Genomic DNA, 15770 nt, shown 5'->3' on the forward strand with positions numbered 1-15770 from the left:
GTGAACAGACATGTGTTGAAAGATCTGTAACGTCTTTCTGTCAGTCCTTTGAGGTAGCCCAGGTCAAGAAAAGGGCACTGCAGGGATTCCAGAAATGCTCTTTATTGCAACAAAATAGAGTAACAAAATCTTACTGCAATATTGTTTCTATCCCATTTTAAACAAAATCAGCATGGGATTATTTTGAGGCTTTTTTTCTCCAAGCGTCCCTCTATTTCAAAACTCTATAATCTTTTCCTTAAGTCTTCCTTTAACAGCTTGTGGCTTCCTTCTGTATCCCCAAGATCAGTTCTATATTGCCATATATTTTCCTACTATTTAGGAAGAACAATATTTAATATTTGCTCTTTGTATCCATGATCCAGATTTTGATTGGAAAGGGGGACAGCTTAAATCATGGTTTGATCAGCTATTATGCCTTTCCCTTGTACACTTGGCTTCTATTTACTGGCCTGTAAACAGTGCTTAAAACTGCTTTAGGAATCACAGGAGAAGGGAATAAATGAAATCTGTTCCTTCTTTCCACATATCTTAATAGAGAGGTGGAGAAACCAAATCCACATGATAAATCCCTATTTGAATACAAGTAGTCTAATCCCTAATCCATTTTACTATCTGGCTGTGCTAAGCTATAATGTGGCTAGTTTGGGTTTGGCTTAGCATGAATCATAATATATAGAGGATGATTATATATCTGACTCTCACAGTTGTCATTTGTTTAAAAGAAAATCTCTAATATTAGATGTATTTTACCATACTGTTGAATGGTATGGCACTATGGTACTATATAATAATATGTAGCTATAGATAGTACTCGAATTACAATTATTCATTCAGCAGCAGTTACGATAATGCCAAATAAATGATGGTTAGCCCCGATCCAGTTCCAGTGAGTCCAGTAGACATGAATCAATTTAGCCACTTGGCAATCAACTCACATTTACAACAGTTGCAGCATCGCACATCACACAATCTCGATTTGTAACCTTCTCTGCCAGCTTCCCACAAGTCAGTGGGGAAGCCAGCAGAGAAACTTCCCCACATCTCTGCACAACACTCACTGCTCATCAATCTCCTTCATTTGGCAGCAACCACATAACTTGCCTGCCTGTGTGCTTATAAACAACCTGAGATTATGCAATTTCCTGCTAGTTCCCTCTCTGACTTTGATTGTGAGAAGCTAACAGGGAAGTGTGTGTAGGTACTTATTTAATAACTCACTTAATGACAGTATCCCAATCCCAATTGTCAACTTCCTGTACCTCAGCCTTAGTAATTTAAATGCATTACCGTAATAGGAATTTTTAAAATTTTGTTAGTAAGCATAGGAGATGCTGAAGTTATGTATGCAACCATTTCTTCATGAAACACAACTTGTCAGCTTGAGATTTGATCTGGCCCTTGTTTACAGTTATCAGAAAAGTTAATTAGACTGCAGAGGGCTGCCAAAGGAAACTTGGTTTCATCTAATCAGCTGAGATCTCAAAAGCGTAGTTTGCAGCCCTCTGTTGGGCAGAAATAGCTATAGTTGAAATACATTAGTTCCAATTACCTAACTGCATATATGGGTGAAGAAAACAAGCTTTCAATTCTATTCATAACTAGCTTTTTATATGCTTTAAAAATATTTTATCTTCTACTTTAGTCTAAGCAATCGCAGGTGACAATGAAGCCTTCAACAGCAATCGGCCTCGTTGATACAAATGTTCACAAACATTTCAACTATTGAGACAAGGACAAACGTGTTCTAAATTTGAATATTTACAAATAGTATTTTGCTGAAAGAAGCAAAAATCACTATGGGTATAGTGATGGAGAGAAATGCACACAAACTGCAAGGGAGGGGGGCAAACTGCAGTCCAAAACAATGACAGGATGGAGAAATCAGTGCAAAGAATCAGTTGAAATAGAACTGCTTAAAGAGCAAAAAGCTTAAAAGGAATGTGATGGAAAACAGGAATTTGTTTGTTTTTTTTTAAAGGCAGTTAATAATCACCAGGATGGACAATACAAATTGTTGAGAATATGATGGGCTGAAAATTGACTTGAAATAAAGGGAAGTTTTTTAGCACCACTGAATAAGAAATGTCTTTGTGGCCACTATGTATCTCCTTTCTATAGATTCTATATCTTAACCACTTTTTAAAAATGATTCCTGTGGTTTAAATAAGAAACTGGCTTACTATTAAACAAGAACTAGCATAATATATTATTGTGATGTTAGAATAAGATCACACTGGAATGGCTGACATTATCCTCAGCAGCTAATTTACTCTTTTGGCTTCTATGGCAGGCATTTTGTGATTGGGCGACTATTTGTGAAATGAGCCTTATCACATCCTCTAAATGCACTTCCAGTCTCAAACCTATCTCTGAGGTAACAAAAGTCATACCTGTGTCTGTGGAGTAGTTACTATCTATCTATCTATCTATCTATCTATCTATCTATCTATCTATCTATCTATCTATCTATCTATCTATCTACCTACCTACCTACCTACCTACCTACCTACCTACCTACCTACCTACTTGTCTACTTATTTATTTTCTCATTTGTTCATTCATTCATTCAATCATTCATTCATTCATTTAAAATGTATATGCCCCCCCTCTGACAATCTTGCTGTCCAGGGAGACTGTGGGTGGCTTGCTGTCATACACATAGAATCTCATTCATACGAGGCCAGAAAATTGCTCTAGCTTATGATGTATGAAAGAAGAAAAGCAGAATATTTGTCAAGGGTATCACAGATATTAGGCCCATAACTCCTATAAGTCTCAAATTGCTTGAGGCAGTACTGTTGTGGGACTGATGGATGTTCTGGGCTAAAACTGACAAGATTCAGATTGGAAGGAGGCTAATTAAAACCTTGCTCAAAAACACACATCTGTGAAAAAAAGGGGAAAGAAAATGGGAACAGATAAGCACTAAACTCAAAATGTTTGAACAGGTCTACGCTATAGTACTGTACTAAGACACAAGATAACTGAAAGTTTTGTTGCATCTTAAATTACAAGAGTTTAAGGTGATATCAATTACTTTGTATAAGACTCAGATATTATTGATATATGTTATACATATATACAAAATATTACAAAATATTAAATATTGGTGCATGCTAGTGCTCAATAGAGATCTACATATTATTAAACTCCAATTCTAAAAGCTGCTCAGGTAGGAAGAGTGGAAAACAGGCATGTGCTTCCTTATTCAGATCTACTGCTTCTATTTCATTATATTCAGCCTAGAGAACTTAAATATAACAAAGTTTCAGAGATTAAAATAAACTTATTCTGTATGAGGCAGTCCTCAAGACGTTTTGTTTATTTAAAATATCTATGTGAAGTCTGGATGTTTTAAAAATAAAACCATATTTTTAAAATGTAAACAAAATGAATAGTTACTTTGTTTGGACAAAAATGGACGGGGCAGATTGCAATGTTTTGTTATGTATTTTGTAAACTATTCTGTTAGAAGAGAACATATAGCGGAAATGGACTGTAACCTATTCTAAATAAAACTTTTTTTGTATCTTATGTAGGCCAATATAGTGACAAGTGCATGCTTGCATGTGTGCAGAAAGCTAAAACACTCATTTGTTTTCAACAAATTTATTCAGCCTATTTACTTCATTTCTTGACTCTAGGTACATGTTCATGAGAAATCTAATCTATAGAAACAAGCAAACACCGCCTGTGTTTTAGTGCCCTCTATTGAATACATACAGAGACAGATTTCAACAGGACTTCATCAAAAATTCAGCCTACAGTAACATACAATAGATGAGATTGCCCTTTTTTGCTCTTAAAAAGAAAACAATGAGTCTTAAAGTTTGAATACAGAGTTAATTAATATTAAAAGTAGACTCTGTTAAGAATAGGCTCAATGAAACCAAATGGGAAATTACATCACATTGATTTCAATGGTTTTGCTCTATGAATTGTTGGAAAATAACTACTCCTGCATGACATTATTATTCTTGAATAGAAAAAAAATCCAGAAACAAATTATGTTTGTATTTAAATGGAGAGAAACAAAAGTAAACATTCTGAGCTTGAAACAGCTGTTTCAGCTTTTCTTCTACTCTGACTTGATTTACAGATAGTGCTCGACCTACAACAATTCATTTAATGACCATTCAAAGTTACAACGGCACTGAAAAAAAGTGACTTATGACCATTCTTCACATTTACAACCTTTGCAACATCCCCATGATCATGTGATCAAAATTCAGATGCTTGCCAACTGTTTCATATTTGTGACCATTGCGGCATTCCAGGGCCGTGTGATCCCCTTTTGCAACTTTCTGAGAAGCAGTCAATGGGGAAGCCAGATTCACTTAACAACCAAGTTATTAACTTATCAACTGCAGTGATCCACTTAACAACTATGGTAAGAAATTTCATAAAATGGGGCAAAACTCAACAAATGTCTCATTAACAACAGAAATTTTAGAGCATTTGTGGTCATAGGTTGAGGACTACCTGTAGTTGTTTAATTCCTTTAACCATGGAACCTTGCAGAGAACTTTAGCAAATAACTGGCACAAAGTTAATTTCTCCTGCTATAAATTATTGAAAGGAGCAATTGGGACCAAAGGTAAGTTAAATGGATGCTCCAAGATTGGAGCCATTTTGGATATAAGGCACATCAGAACTACTGTTATCTAGAAGTCAGATGGCATTTATGGTATCCTTGGATTTTTCTCTCTTTTTTAATGTATTTCACACTTGAGTACCCATGCAAGATTGTGTTGCTGCACTCTGCAAGAAGAAATCAATTACTCCAGATCTCATAGCTTCCAGGAATTAAAGACCTCCTAGTAGTAGTAAGCCACCACTGGTGAGTCTTCAAGAAGTGACAAGGAGAACATTCAAGGTCGACTCAGCCTTCCATCCTTCTAAGGTTAGATGGTTGAAGACTCAGATTGTTGGGGCAATTTGTTAACTCTGTAAACAACTTAGAAAGAGCTGTAAAGCACTATGAAGTGGTATATAAGTCTAAGTGCTATTGTTATTATTATCAACTTTTCATCTGGGATCTGATATGGGGAGGAGGTAATGGAAATCATGCAATAGTTTCTCAGAACTTGAAAAAGAGGGTGGCAATTTGATATTACAAGCACAATCTTTATCACAAAGGTGAGCTAACCACTTGTCAGTGTATCACTAAGTGATTAGCAAAAGATTCAAGAATATCATCCTAAAGAATTTAACAGATAAAGTGGATATTAAAATAAATATATCCTGTTATCAAGATTTTTGTAATCTGTAACTCTTCCTTCTGCATAAATCTTGTTAAAGAAGATTCCAAGAGGACTTTGATTCTAGTTATAAGTGGCTGCTAACTGCTTGAAAAATAAAATAGTTAAAAATAAAATAGTTATTACAGAAAAAGTTAGATATGTGGGGTCAATATTCCTAAAATTTAAATATTTGAATTTATGATACTTTTATACCTTGACAAGATAGTATATAATAGGTATAGAATAGAAGATATAAATGTGACATAAATAAAATATGAGGATAGCTGACTAGAGCAACTTTGGTACAGGTTGAGGAACAAATCTGACAAAACATATCATAGGTTTTATTGTGGGGTTTATACTGCAGTAATTAAGTAAAAGGAAAAAGCAATGAAACTATCTTAAGAGTGTTCTTCTAGGCTGCAGGTAGAAACCAAACTTCCAAAACATTTGGTTGATGCCCTGGTGCCATCTGAGCTGTTATGAGCAACCTGATGGTCTTTAACAAACAAGTTCACTTGGATTTGTTCCAAGCTCAGTGTCATTTCTTATTACCATGGCATGTCTTATTATCATCTGTCTGATGACATCAATAAGCTAGTTACATTCAGGTAATAACCTCAAGCCTGAACTATTTTATTGTGCTCTTCATGGGAGGGCCTTGAAATGTGAAAAAAAATGGCAGGATGGTTGATGAATAGATCCTCTTTGAGATCTTTGATTATTTCCATGTTGAAATAGTTTATTGATTGCCAATGGTCTTTCAAATCTAATTCAAGGTGCTGATGATGCTACTTTATATAGCTTACAGCCAAGCTAATTACAGGACTCCTGTTTCCATATACGCCAAGTCATCAATATACCATGGGTATGTTTGATATCAAAAGCTAATTTAGTTTTCTCTACTAACTAAAAAAAAAACACAACTAACTCTACTTCTCACTTTTCTACTCCCTTTTCCCTTCTCCATCTTTTCCTCTATTTACTTTGTATTTTGATTGTATCATATATCATAAATTAATAAAACTTTTTAAAAAATAATTTAGTTTTCTCTTTTTAATTTAGGAGATATCTCAAAGCCTTTTGTGTTTTGGCTTTCATGTGGAGAAGACTTCCTGACCTGATCTACCTAATGAGGCTGACACCAATTAAAATGTTTCAATCCATTTTGCCTAAGTAATGGTTCTTGTATAAGCTATCAAAGTCATCTTCCTTATACGCCAAAGCAGCTTTCTAAAAAACAAAACATCTAAGTTGATTTTTTAAAAAGAAAATATATAGATAATATGATTAACATTGTCAACAAATATCAATCTTTAAATTCTCTAAGAACCACAGAAAAAGAGTCACGTGGCTCATGCTTTACCTAATCGGATGAATGTCTAATATTCAACTATTGAAAGCTTTACTACCATTTTTTCTTTAAAAACATCAAAGAGAATACTGGTTCTTTATTACCTCCACATGATTGACTATGGAGCATATCTTTGCCTTGTATGGATTAATTAAATTCTTTTGCTTTTCTTCACACTGCTAAAAAGATTCATCCACATATCGTTATTTTAAAACAACTTGGTTTTCAAATTCAATAATAACAATACACTATTTAACAAATTGCTGGTTCAAAAAAGGAAATCCCAAAAATTCAAATGCCAGAGTAAAGAAAGCACATCTGCTATGTAAACTTCTTCCATAGAAGATTAGAAGTGCAAATTCATAATTATGGCCACAAGGTGGCTGCCGTGCACAAGAGATGAACTGGTATTGCAGGTATAAGAAATTAACCACTTCATTAAAGCCAATAAGCAACAAACAATTCTCAAAGTTAATCTACTCACTTTTGGAGAAATTCTTGCAAACCTTGGCGACGCTGGTCTACATGTTGAGAATTATTTGAATTAAAAAAGGGAGTTTTAGGTGGAAGGTCTGGTAATTGTCTTTAAAAAAAGAAAAGAAAATTAGTGTTCCAAATGAATACATGACTGAAATTACTTTAGAAGAAATACTGGACTCTTAGCAAAAAGAGAAAGAAAAAGAAAAAAGAAAAAAGCAGATTCATAATTAATTCATTCACTTATATTCAATTCAATTCTAGAAAGAGTACAGAGAAGAGTAACAAAGATGATCAGGGGACTGGAGGCTAAAACATATAAGGAATGACTGTTGGAACTGAGTATGTCTAATTTAATGAAGAGAAGGACTAGGGGTGACATAATAGCAGTGTTTCAATATCTCAAGGGCTGCCACAAAGAAGAGGGAGTCAAGCTATTTTCCAAAGCACCTGAAGGCAGGACAAGAAGCAACGGATGGAAACTAACCAAAGAGAGAAGCAACCTAGAACTAAGGAGAAACTTCCTTTATAATTAAATATAAAGACTTCCACAGACTCCAGTAAAGACAGCTGTTTTCTGCAACCCAAGGATGCCATCGGAAAACTGATAACTTTATGATGAGTGGACAGAACTCATCTTTGACTTATGACCACAATTGAGCCCAAGATTTCTGTTGCTAAGTGAGACTGTTGTTATATGATTTTAACCCCATTTTACAATCTTTCTTGCCAGAATTGTTAAGTGAATCACAATAGTTGTTAAGTTAGTTACACGGTTGTTAAATGAATTTTGCTTCCCCATTGACTTTGCTTGTTAGAAATCCACAATAAGTGATCACATGACCCCTGGACAATGCAATCTTCATAAACATGAGATAATTGCCATCCATCCGAATTTTGATCACATGACCATGGGGATGTTGCAATGGTCATTAGCATGAAAAACAGTCACAAATCATTTTTTTCAGTGCCGATGTAACTTTAAATGGTCACTAAATGAACTGTTGTAAGTTAAGGACTACCTGTACTTTGTTTGATTTTTTTTATTCCCTAAATTTTCTAAGCTTTTCATATGCCTTTTATCTGAAAATTAGTGACAAATCCACTTTTCACAATTCCTACCAAAACCTCTAAAATGTCAGGAGCTGCAAAATAAAAAAGGGTTGAATGGTCTCATCATGTTCATGGAATCCAGAAGTGTTGCTATTTATTGGATATCATCTATTGGATTATCTCTTTGATCTAGGAATATTATCTCTTTGATCTAGGACATGTTACTGGATTAAAATTATTCCATTCTATTCCTAGGAAAGGGTCATTCCAAATCTGAAGTAAAAGTCGAGGATAAAGGAAAGCCCTTGAAAACAATGATTCAGCAATATACAAATTCATAGTTAGGAAGGGTTTAAAACAGTTTGATGTGGTATCTGCACTGATAAACTCTGATTTGTGAATTACCATATGTGTGGATCAGAAAGTATGGTTTGTTAAGTGTCTAAACTGCCAATTCAGCGAAAGTTATTACTGTTTCCAGAAATTGCTAAAATGTTAAGTAAATGGGAAACAGGAACAGACAAGCAGTTCTAAACACGTATTCTTTTATATGCAGAATATTTGACTATGCATCCCTCTTCTAGCAGCGATCTCAGATGATTTTTTTATATTGATTTGCTTCTTGTGGCCTCAACTACTGTTATTCGATGCTACTATAATGTCTTTATTATATCTTTCCATCTTCTTCTGGTCTGCCTCATGCTCTTTGACCTTCTCCTCTTTGTATATATTCCTTATATGGTATGCAATTCCCAGACATTCTCTCCAGAAGGACAAATCTTTTTATTTGCCATCTTTGTATGTAGTTTAATATTGGTTCTATCCCAATTCTTTCCTTTATAATCTCATTTCTGAGTTTATGTCTTCTAGTTATTCCAGCAACTTTCCTCAAACATCTCATTTCCATAGTAACTTGCATTTATGCTTTATTATAAGTGTTTATGTTTGGTACTGGTAACATAAGGCAGGGATGAATATGCTTTCTATGAGATGCTCCTTAATACTAATCAGTACTCCAGATTATGCTGTAGGACTGGAACTACTGCCTACAGTGGTTTTTGCCTTACTGCAAAGCATGTTAATCTCTGTATCTATATTTCCATTTTCTGTAAATGTTGTTTCTAAATATTTGAACTCTGATATTTGTTTTATGCTTATTCCCTCTATTACAGTGGTTCTCAACCTTTTTAATGCCGCAACACCCAGCCGGTCGTAAGTCGAGGACTACTCAACCGGTCGTAAGTCGAGGACTACTCAACTCGTGCAACACTGTTTGCAGAATGGGACTTTTGGTGGGCTCAGCAGGGCAGAAACAGCCTGGACAATTCCTATTGGCTTCTGAAAGCCAATAGAATTAGACTCTGCTCTAGAACCACTGCTCTATTACTATGTTTAAGGTGTACTTTTCTCTTCTGATTATCCTTACTTCTGTTTTTTGTTTACTAATTCTCATATTATTTGACTTATATTCCTGGTTCATGTAAATGAGTTGTTGTTGCAATTCTTATCAATGCCTGATCATCTGCAAACAATAGTTCTTTGATATTATTTTCTTTTCTGGGCTTAGCTTCTTTGCTTATCCTACCGGTATCAATGTAAAATAAATAACAGTGGTGATAAGATGCAACCATGTTTCCAGATGTTATTATAAAGGGTTCTTATGTGGTTTGTTTTGTTCTGAACTACACTTCTGCAATCACTATGTAAACTTGTATATAATCTAATAGATGATCATTTACTTCTCTTACTATGTTTGCCATAGTAATTTCCTATCAACTCTATAAAATGCTTTCTTTTGGTCTACAAATGTGACAAAGAGATTCTTATTGCGTGCTATATTCTTTTATATTAGTTATACTAGCTGCATCTGTGCAATTTCTGTGTCTCCTAAAAAGTCATCCCGTTCTGCTAATTGTGATTCTATAGTTGGACTTAACCTCATTTTTATTATCTTGGCATACATTTTCCCTGCATGGCTCAAGAATGAGATGCTTCAGTACTGTGTGCATTCTCATTGCAGTTACTTGTGTCCATGCTACAATAAAGATTCTATATATCCATCTGATGTTATTTTCCCCAGATGCTTGAATTATATCTATTGGTAGCCCATTCTGGTGATTTATATTTATATTTACATGACTACTTGTTCAATTAATATTTCTGGTTCTAGTGTTTGTTACATTGTAGTCTTGCATTATTTTTTCATCATAGTTTCCTAAGGGATTGAGGAGTTCTTTGAAGCATTCTCTCCACTTTATTATTTCCGATGGTTCTGTTAGTGGCCTTCTGTTCTTATCATTAATTATTTCTGTGGGGTTATACTTCTCTTCTTTTTTCCATATACTTATGACTACTTTGTAAAACATCCTGCAGGTTGTTCTCTCATTATTTATTAAAGATTTTCTCAAACACTCCCAGGATTGTTGATTGCTTGCTTGATTGTACTGTTGGTATCTCTACACTGTAATCTACAGTTTATATAATCTTCTCTGATTTTACCAACATTTATAGAAGTAGTCCTCAACTTATAACCACAACTGAGCCCAACATTTCTGTTAAGTGAGACATTTGTTAAGTGAGTTTTGCCCCATTTTGCAACATTTCTTGCCAAAGTTGTTAAGTGAATCACTGCAGTTGATAAGTTAGTAACCTGGTTGTTTTATAAATCTGCCTTCCCCATTAACATTGCTTATCAGAAGGCTGCAAAAGGAAATCATATGACCCTGGGACACTGCAATCATCATAAATATAAACCAGTTGGCAAGCATTTGAATTTTGATCACACGATCATGGGGATGCTGCAAAGTTGTAATTGTAAAAAAAAAGGTCAAGTCACTTCCAGTGCCATTGTAACTTCAAATGGTCACTAAATGAATACTTGTAAGTCAATGACTACCTGTATAACTTTTTTTTCAATTTTATTGCATCTTTAGCCTCTTCACACTATCATGCAGTGGGTTTGTTCCATTCCGTCTTTTTCCACTTTTCCTTTTTTTCACATAGTTCTTCTATGAAGTTAGGCAGGATAGTTCTGTATTCTTTCCATTCATCCTCCATGTTTCCCACCTGTAGTGGCAGTTGACTAAATGTTGTCTCCACCTCTTGTTGTAATTGTTCTACTACTTCCTTTTAAGTTTTGCTATCTTAATGATTTCCTCTTTTTATTTGGTATTTTTCTTTTTTTTTTTTGTTATTAGCACTACAATCTTATTATTAGCATCACATAGTCCACTGGGATTGTTTTTATATCTTTTATTTTATTTTATTTCCTTTTTATTGCTTTTGCACTTAGTGTTATGTATCTTCTGCTTATTTTTATTAATGTGTAATTGATCTGACTTTTGGTAGTGATCTCATTCTATTTATATGTTGAGAATTGATGTTCAAAAAAGGTATTAGTGATAAAAAGGTGATGTTGGCTGCATAAATCCAGTATCTTTTGCCCATTCTCATTCCTTTCACTCTGTTCTTAGCAACATGTGAGCCAATGAACTGCTCAGACTTCATTGTACCCACCCTGGCACTGAAATCTTCCATTACATACTAGTACACTGTTAGCTTCCATTTTCTCTATTTCCTCAGTAGTTCATTGAAGAATTAATCCTTTTGTTCTTCTGTGTAATTATTACATGATGCATATAATTGTACATATGTTTTAATTTGCTCTTCTGTCTTGATTTTCAGAATTATTATTCTGTCAAGAAGAAATGCATCAGCTTAATGTGAAGCTTGTGAAAAAGGCAATTGAAGAAAACTAAGGGATTAACAGAGCAAAATGCAAGCTTATAAATACAAGAAAGGTTTGTGAATTAAAATGTGAAGATGGCTCTGTAGAACAATACAGGAAATATTAGAAATAATAGGAAAAATCTATTCAGAACTATACAAAGATCAAGACTACTCAAAAGTAACAACTCTCATGAAAAAGGAAATGGCAGATATACTAGTGGAGGAAATATTGCGTTTCCTAAAATCAATGAAAAATGGCAAAGCTTCAGGAAATGACTGTGTCACGGTTGAAATGCTGAAAGCTGGTGGTCCAACTTAACACAAGATACTAGCAAAACTATACCCGAGATGCCTCAGAAAACAAAAAATACCTGATGCATGGAAAAATGCTGAAGTGATTGTTATACACAAGAAAGGGACCAAGATGATTTAAAGAACTATCGCCCAATAAACCTTCTTTCAGTCATTTACAAGGTTTTCAACAAAATAATAGCAGTAAGAATGTTGACAATATTAAGTGATGAACAGCCAAATGAGCAGATAGGGTTCAAAAGTGGGTAGAGCACAATGGATCACATCCAGGTTGTTCAGCAAGTCATTGAAAGGCACAATGAGTATACCATACCTCTGTGCATGGCTTTCATTTACTACGAAAAGGCTTTTGACTCCGTTTTCCAGCAAGCAATAATTAATGCATTAGTAGATACTGCTTACATAAACTTACTACAATCAATATATGAAAAAAATCAACATAGAAATTATATATTGCAAGGTGATACAATATCACCTATCCTTTTGTCAGCCTGCCTTGAAGAAGTATTTCACAAACTACATTGGGCAAAAGATGGAATAAAAATCAATGGCTCCTATTTAAATCACTTAAGATTTGCAGATGATGTTGTTTTCTTCTCACAAGACCCAGAAGAGTTACAAAGACACATACAAGAGCTGCAGAAAGCAAGAGAGCCATATGGCTTAAAAATAAACCTGAAAAAGAGCCAGGTTATGTTTAATAAATCACCAAATAAAGAAAAAAATATTATCTGGAAAAGAACTAGATGTAGTACACCACTACATATACCTTGGCCAATGGATCTCAATGAAGGTAAATACAATAAAGGAAATTGAATAGTGTGCTAAATGTGGTTGGCAGGCATTTGGCAAGCTAAGCATAATTTTCAAGAACAACATCCCCCTATGCCTAAAAAGAAAAGTTTTCAATTAACGTGTGAGGTTAGGGACACTAACCTCACAATAGATACAAACGCTTTGAGTAGCGCAATGAGCCATGGAAAAATACATGCTTGGCATTACAAAACAATTTAGAAAGACCTACACATGGATTAGAGAACAAACGAAAAGTATACAATATCATCAAGAGAGTAAAAGAATGGAAATGGAAATGGGCTGATCACATAGCAAGAAGAACTAAAGGCAGGTGGACCAACACAATCATACAATGGATCCCACTTGATAAAAAGCATCCATGAAAGAGACTTAAAACAAATTGGATCAATGACATCAGCAAGTATTGTGGGTCCAATTGGCAAAAGAAAGCTCAGGACCATATTGGTTGGAAACATGCGGAAGAGGCCTTCATCCTGCAGTGGATAGACAATAGCTAAAATGATGGTGATGATGACTAAAATGAGTTAATGTCTAGTATGCATTTTGCTGTGTCTGAATCTACCAAGATGATCATTCCATTCTTTGCTGTATCTCCTCCTGAGTAGATAAGTATCCTTTATGAATTTTATTACTACCATGTCCTTTGTGTCTTATATCGGCTAGTCCCATTATTTTGATTTCTTCTTCTTTCCATTATTTCAAAACTTTCTGTTTTATTTCCTAAGTCGGTCATATTCAAAATTCCTGTTTTGTACTTTGCTGTTCTATGTCTTGGTCCTTTGACATTGCCACGATTATTTCTCATTGGATGTGTCCATTTGTATCTCATGTGGATTTGTGTAGTTCTATAATGTCCGTTGCTGACTTACAGGGTCTGTCGCAACTTCACTAAATCCCCTTTAGCCAGGCCATTTCAGGATGGCCCAGGATGCTCTTCATGGCTGCCATAACAGTCCTGTGGCAGCAGGCCATGCCATACTTCTGCAGTCTTAAAAATCTCTGACTTTATCCTGTTACCACCTCTCACAAAATGGACATGGGATTGGGATTTGAGATTTTAATATGCAATGTTGCTAAAATTAATTTTCAAACTTCAAGACTGTGTCAGGGATGTACAGTGTACAGTGAAAAATAAGTCATAATAAGGCATAAGTTGTATATGTTCATTATATTAGTTCTCTAATTTTTGCCTTTCCTTCATTAGAAAGGGAACATAACAAACTGAAACTGAAAATTAATCTAAAGATTGCCTAACCACTTAGATTTGAATTCTGTGCTACTGAATTAGTATGTCAAAGAAGACTTACAGATAGATAAAGATCAGTGACCGGAAAAAAAGCAAAGAGATGAAATTTCTAAGGATCATACTGCATATTATGCAAATTATATAAAATGCTGTAGGTTTTACTGGTTCTACCTATTCACTGTAAATGTGCCAGATTCCAATTAGGATTATCATGGGTGGGTACCGCTATATAAATCTTGAATTATTTCAATGTTTTGTAAATTACTTACATTAATACAGCATTGCTCTGAAGTTTCTGTCTGAGCCACACAAATTCTCGAAAACGGCGTCGAACACAAGATGTTTTTATTGTAAAACACATGCTATTTGTCTACAGAAATACAGAATGTGTTTGATTAGTTGAGTTTAGTGACACAGTGTTTTCCCAGAAGCAATAATCTGCAATCCAAGATACTGATAGTCTGAATAGTTAGCTAATGAATGCGCCATACCTTCATTTCTAAACTGATTCTGTTTCCTAGGAAGCATGAGAAACATTCTGTTCCCATCTAACAAGGAAAAAAAATATTTCCTGAAAAGGGGGAGAATTAAACAAAAGGATTGAAATTTTCCATTGAACTTTCTTTCTTGTTCCATCTCTATATATTCCTTTACCCAGTGAGAGGGTTTTTACATTTTATAAAGGATAGCTCTATATTGAAAAAATATCCAAACAAAAATCTTAGTAAAAATGTTAAAATATTCAGTATAAATATTCAGTACACAAAATTCCTCAGCCTTTCCATGACACTAAATCTATTTCTATTTCTACTTCTAGATCTAAATATATATTATTATACCTGTTAGGCCTCGTCCATGCCCTAAGGCATTTTGTTCTCTGCTTCTCACCGCCCACTTTGCCTTTATTGCACTCACTTACTTTTATCATTTCCACATCTACCTTTGACCTCCAGCACTAGGGAATGGCAGAGAATGGAACCGCAAAAGTAAGCAGCTGGACTGAATGCACGTTCAAGATTTCCAAGATTTTGTTACTAAAGCAGGATTTTCTTGTAATAAGAGCAAAGGTATTGACTTAAGTGTGAAGAGTTACAAAAAGGAGCATAATCTTGCCTACTATGGAAGAATGGATACTCAAGGTGTCTAATTTAGCAGAAATGGCAAAAATTTCCACTTATTTGAAGGATTATTCACAAGAAAGATATATTTTGGTTTGGAGAAGATGGATAGATTATATCCAGAATAAATATGAGACTAAAAAGTATTATTTAGCTTATGAGTAAATTTTAGATTATTTTTAATAGTTTAATATGATTGAATTTATATTATTTTTAGTATTATTGTTTAATTATATTATTTTTGGTTTTCAATTTGTTAATATTTATTTTGAAAAGGAGTTAAAGTATGTTATGGATTTGATTGTTAGTAGAGTTGGATAATGTTAGTTAGATTATGATTGCTTATTTGTAACCCTGTAATCAGCTCTGGGGAGGGGGGGAGGGGGGAGGGGGGAGGGATTTGGGTCATATACTGTAAA

General features: G+C 34.4%; 1 protein-coding gene across 6 annotated transcripts in view; it reads right to left on the reverse strand.

Annotated features, from left to right (window-relative positions):
• Positions 1-15770, reverse strand: part of SNX10 (sorting nexin 10) — a 40705-nt gene that overhangs the window by 6515 nt on the left and 18420 nt on the right. For 5 of the 6 annotated variants that reach the window (XM_039342043.1, XM_039342046.1, XM_039342045.1 and 2 more), the window contains 2 exons: positions 14503-14603; positions 7085-7183 (listed from right to left, as the gene is read on the reverse strand). In XM_039342043.1, the coding sequence (XP_039197977.1) occupies positions 7085-7183; positions 14503-14603 (200 nt within the window). The remainder of the gene's footprint in view (positions 1-7084; positions 7184-14502; positions 14604-15770) is intronic. The other variant, XM_039342049.1, reaches the window with a different exon arrangement.

Source organism: Crotalus tigris, unplaced genomic scaffold (assembly GCF_016545835.1).
Source record: "Crotalus tigris isolate CLP2741 ecotype Arizona unplaced genomic scaffold, ASM1654583v1 scf7180000017774.6281472, whole genome shotgun sequence".
NCBI lineage: Eukaryota > Metazoa > Chordata > Lepidosauria > Squamata > Viperidae > Crotalus > Crotalus tigris.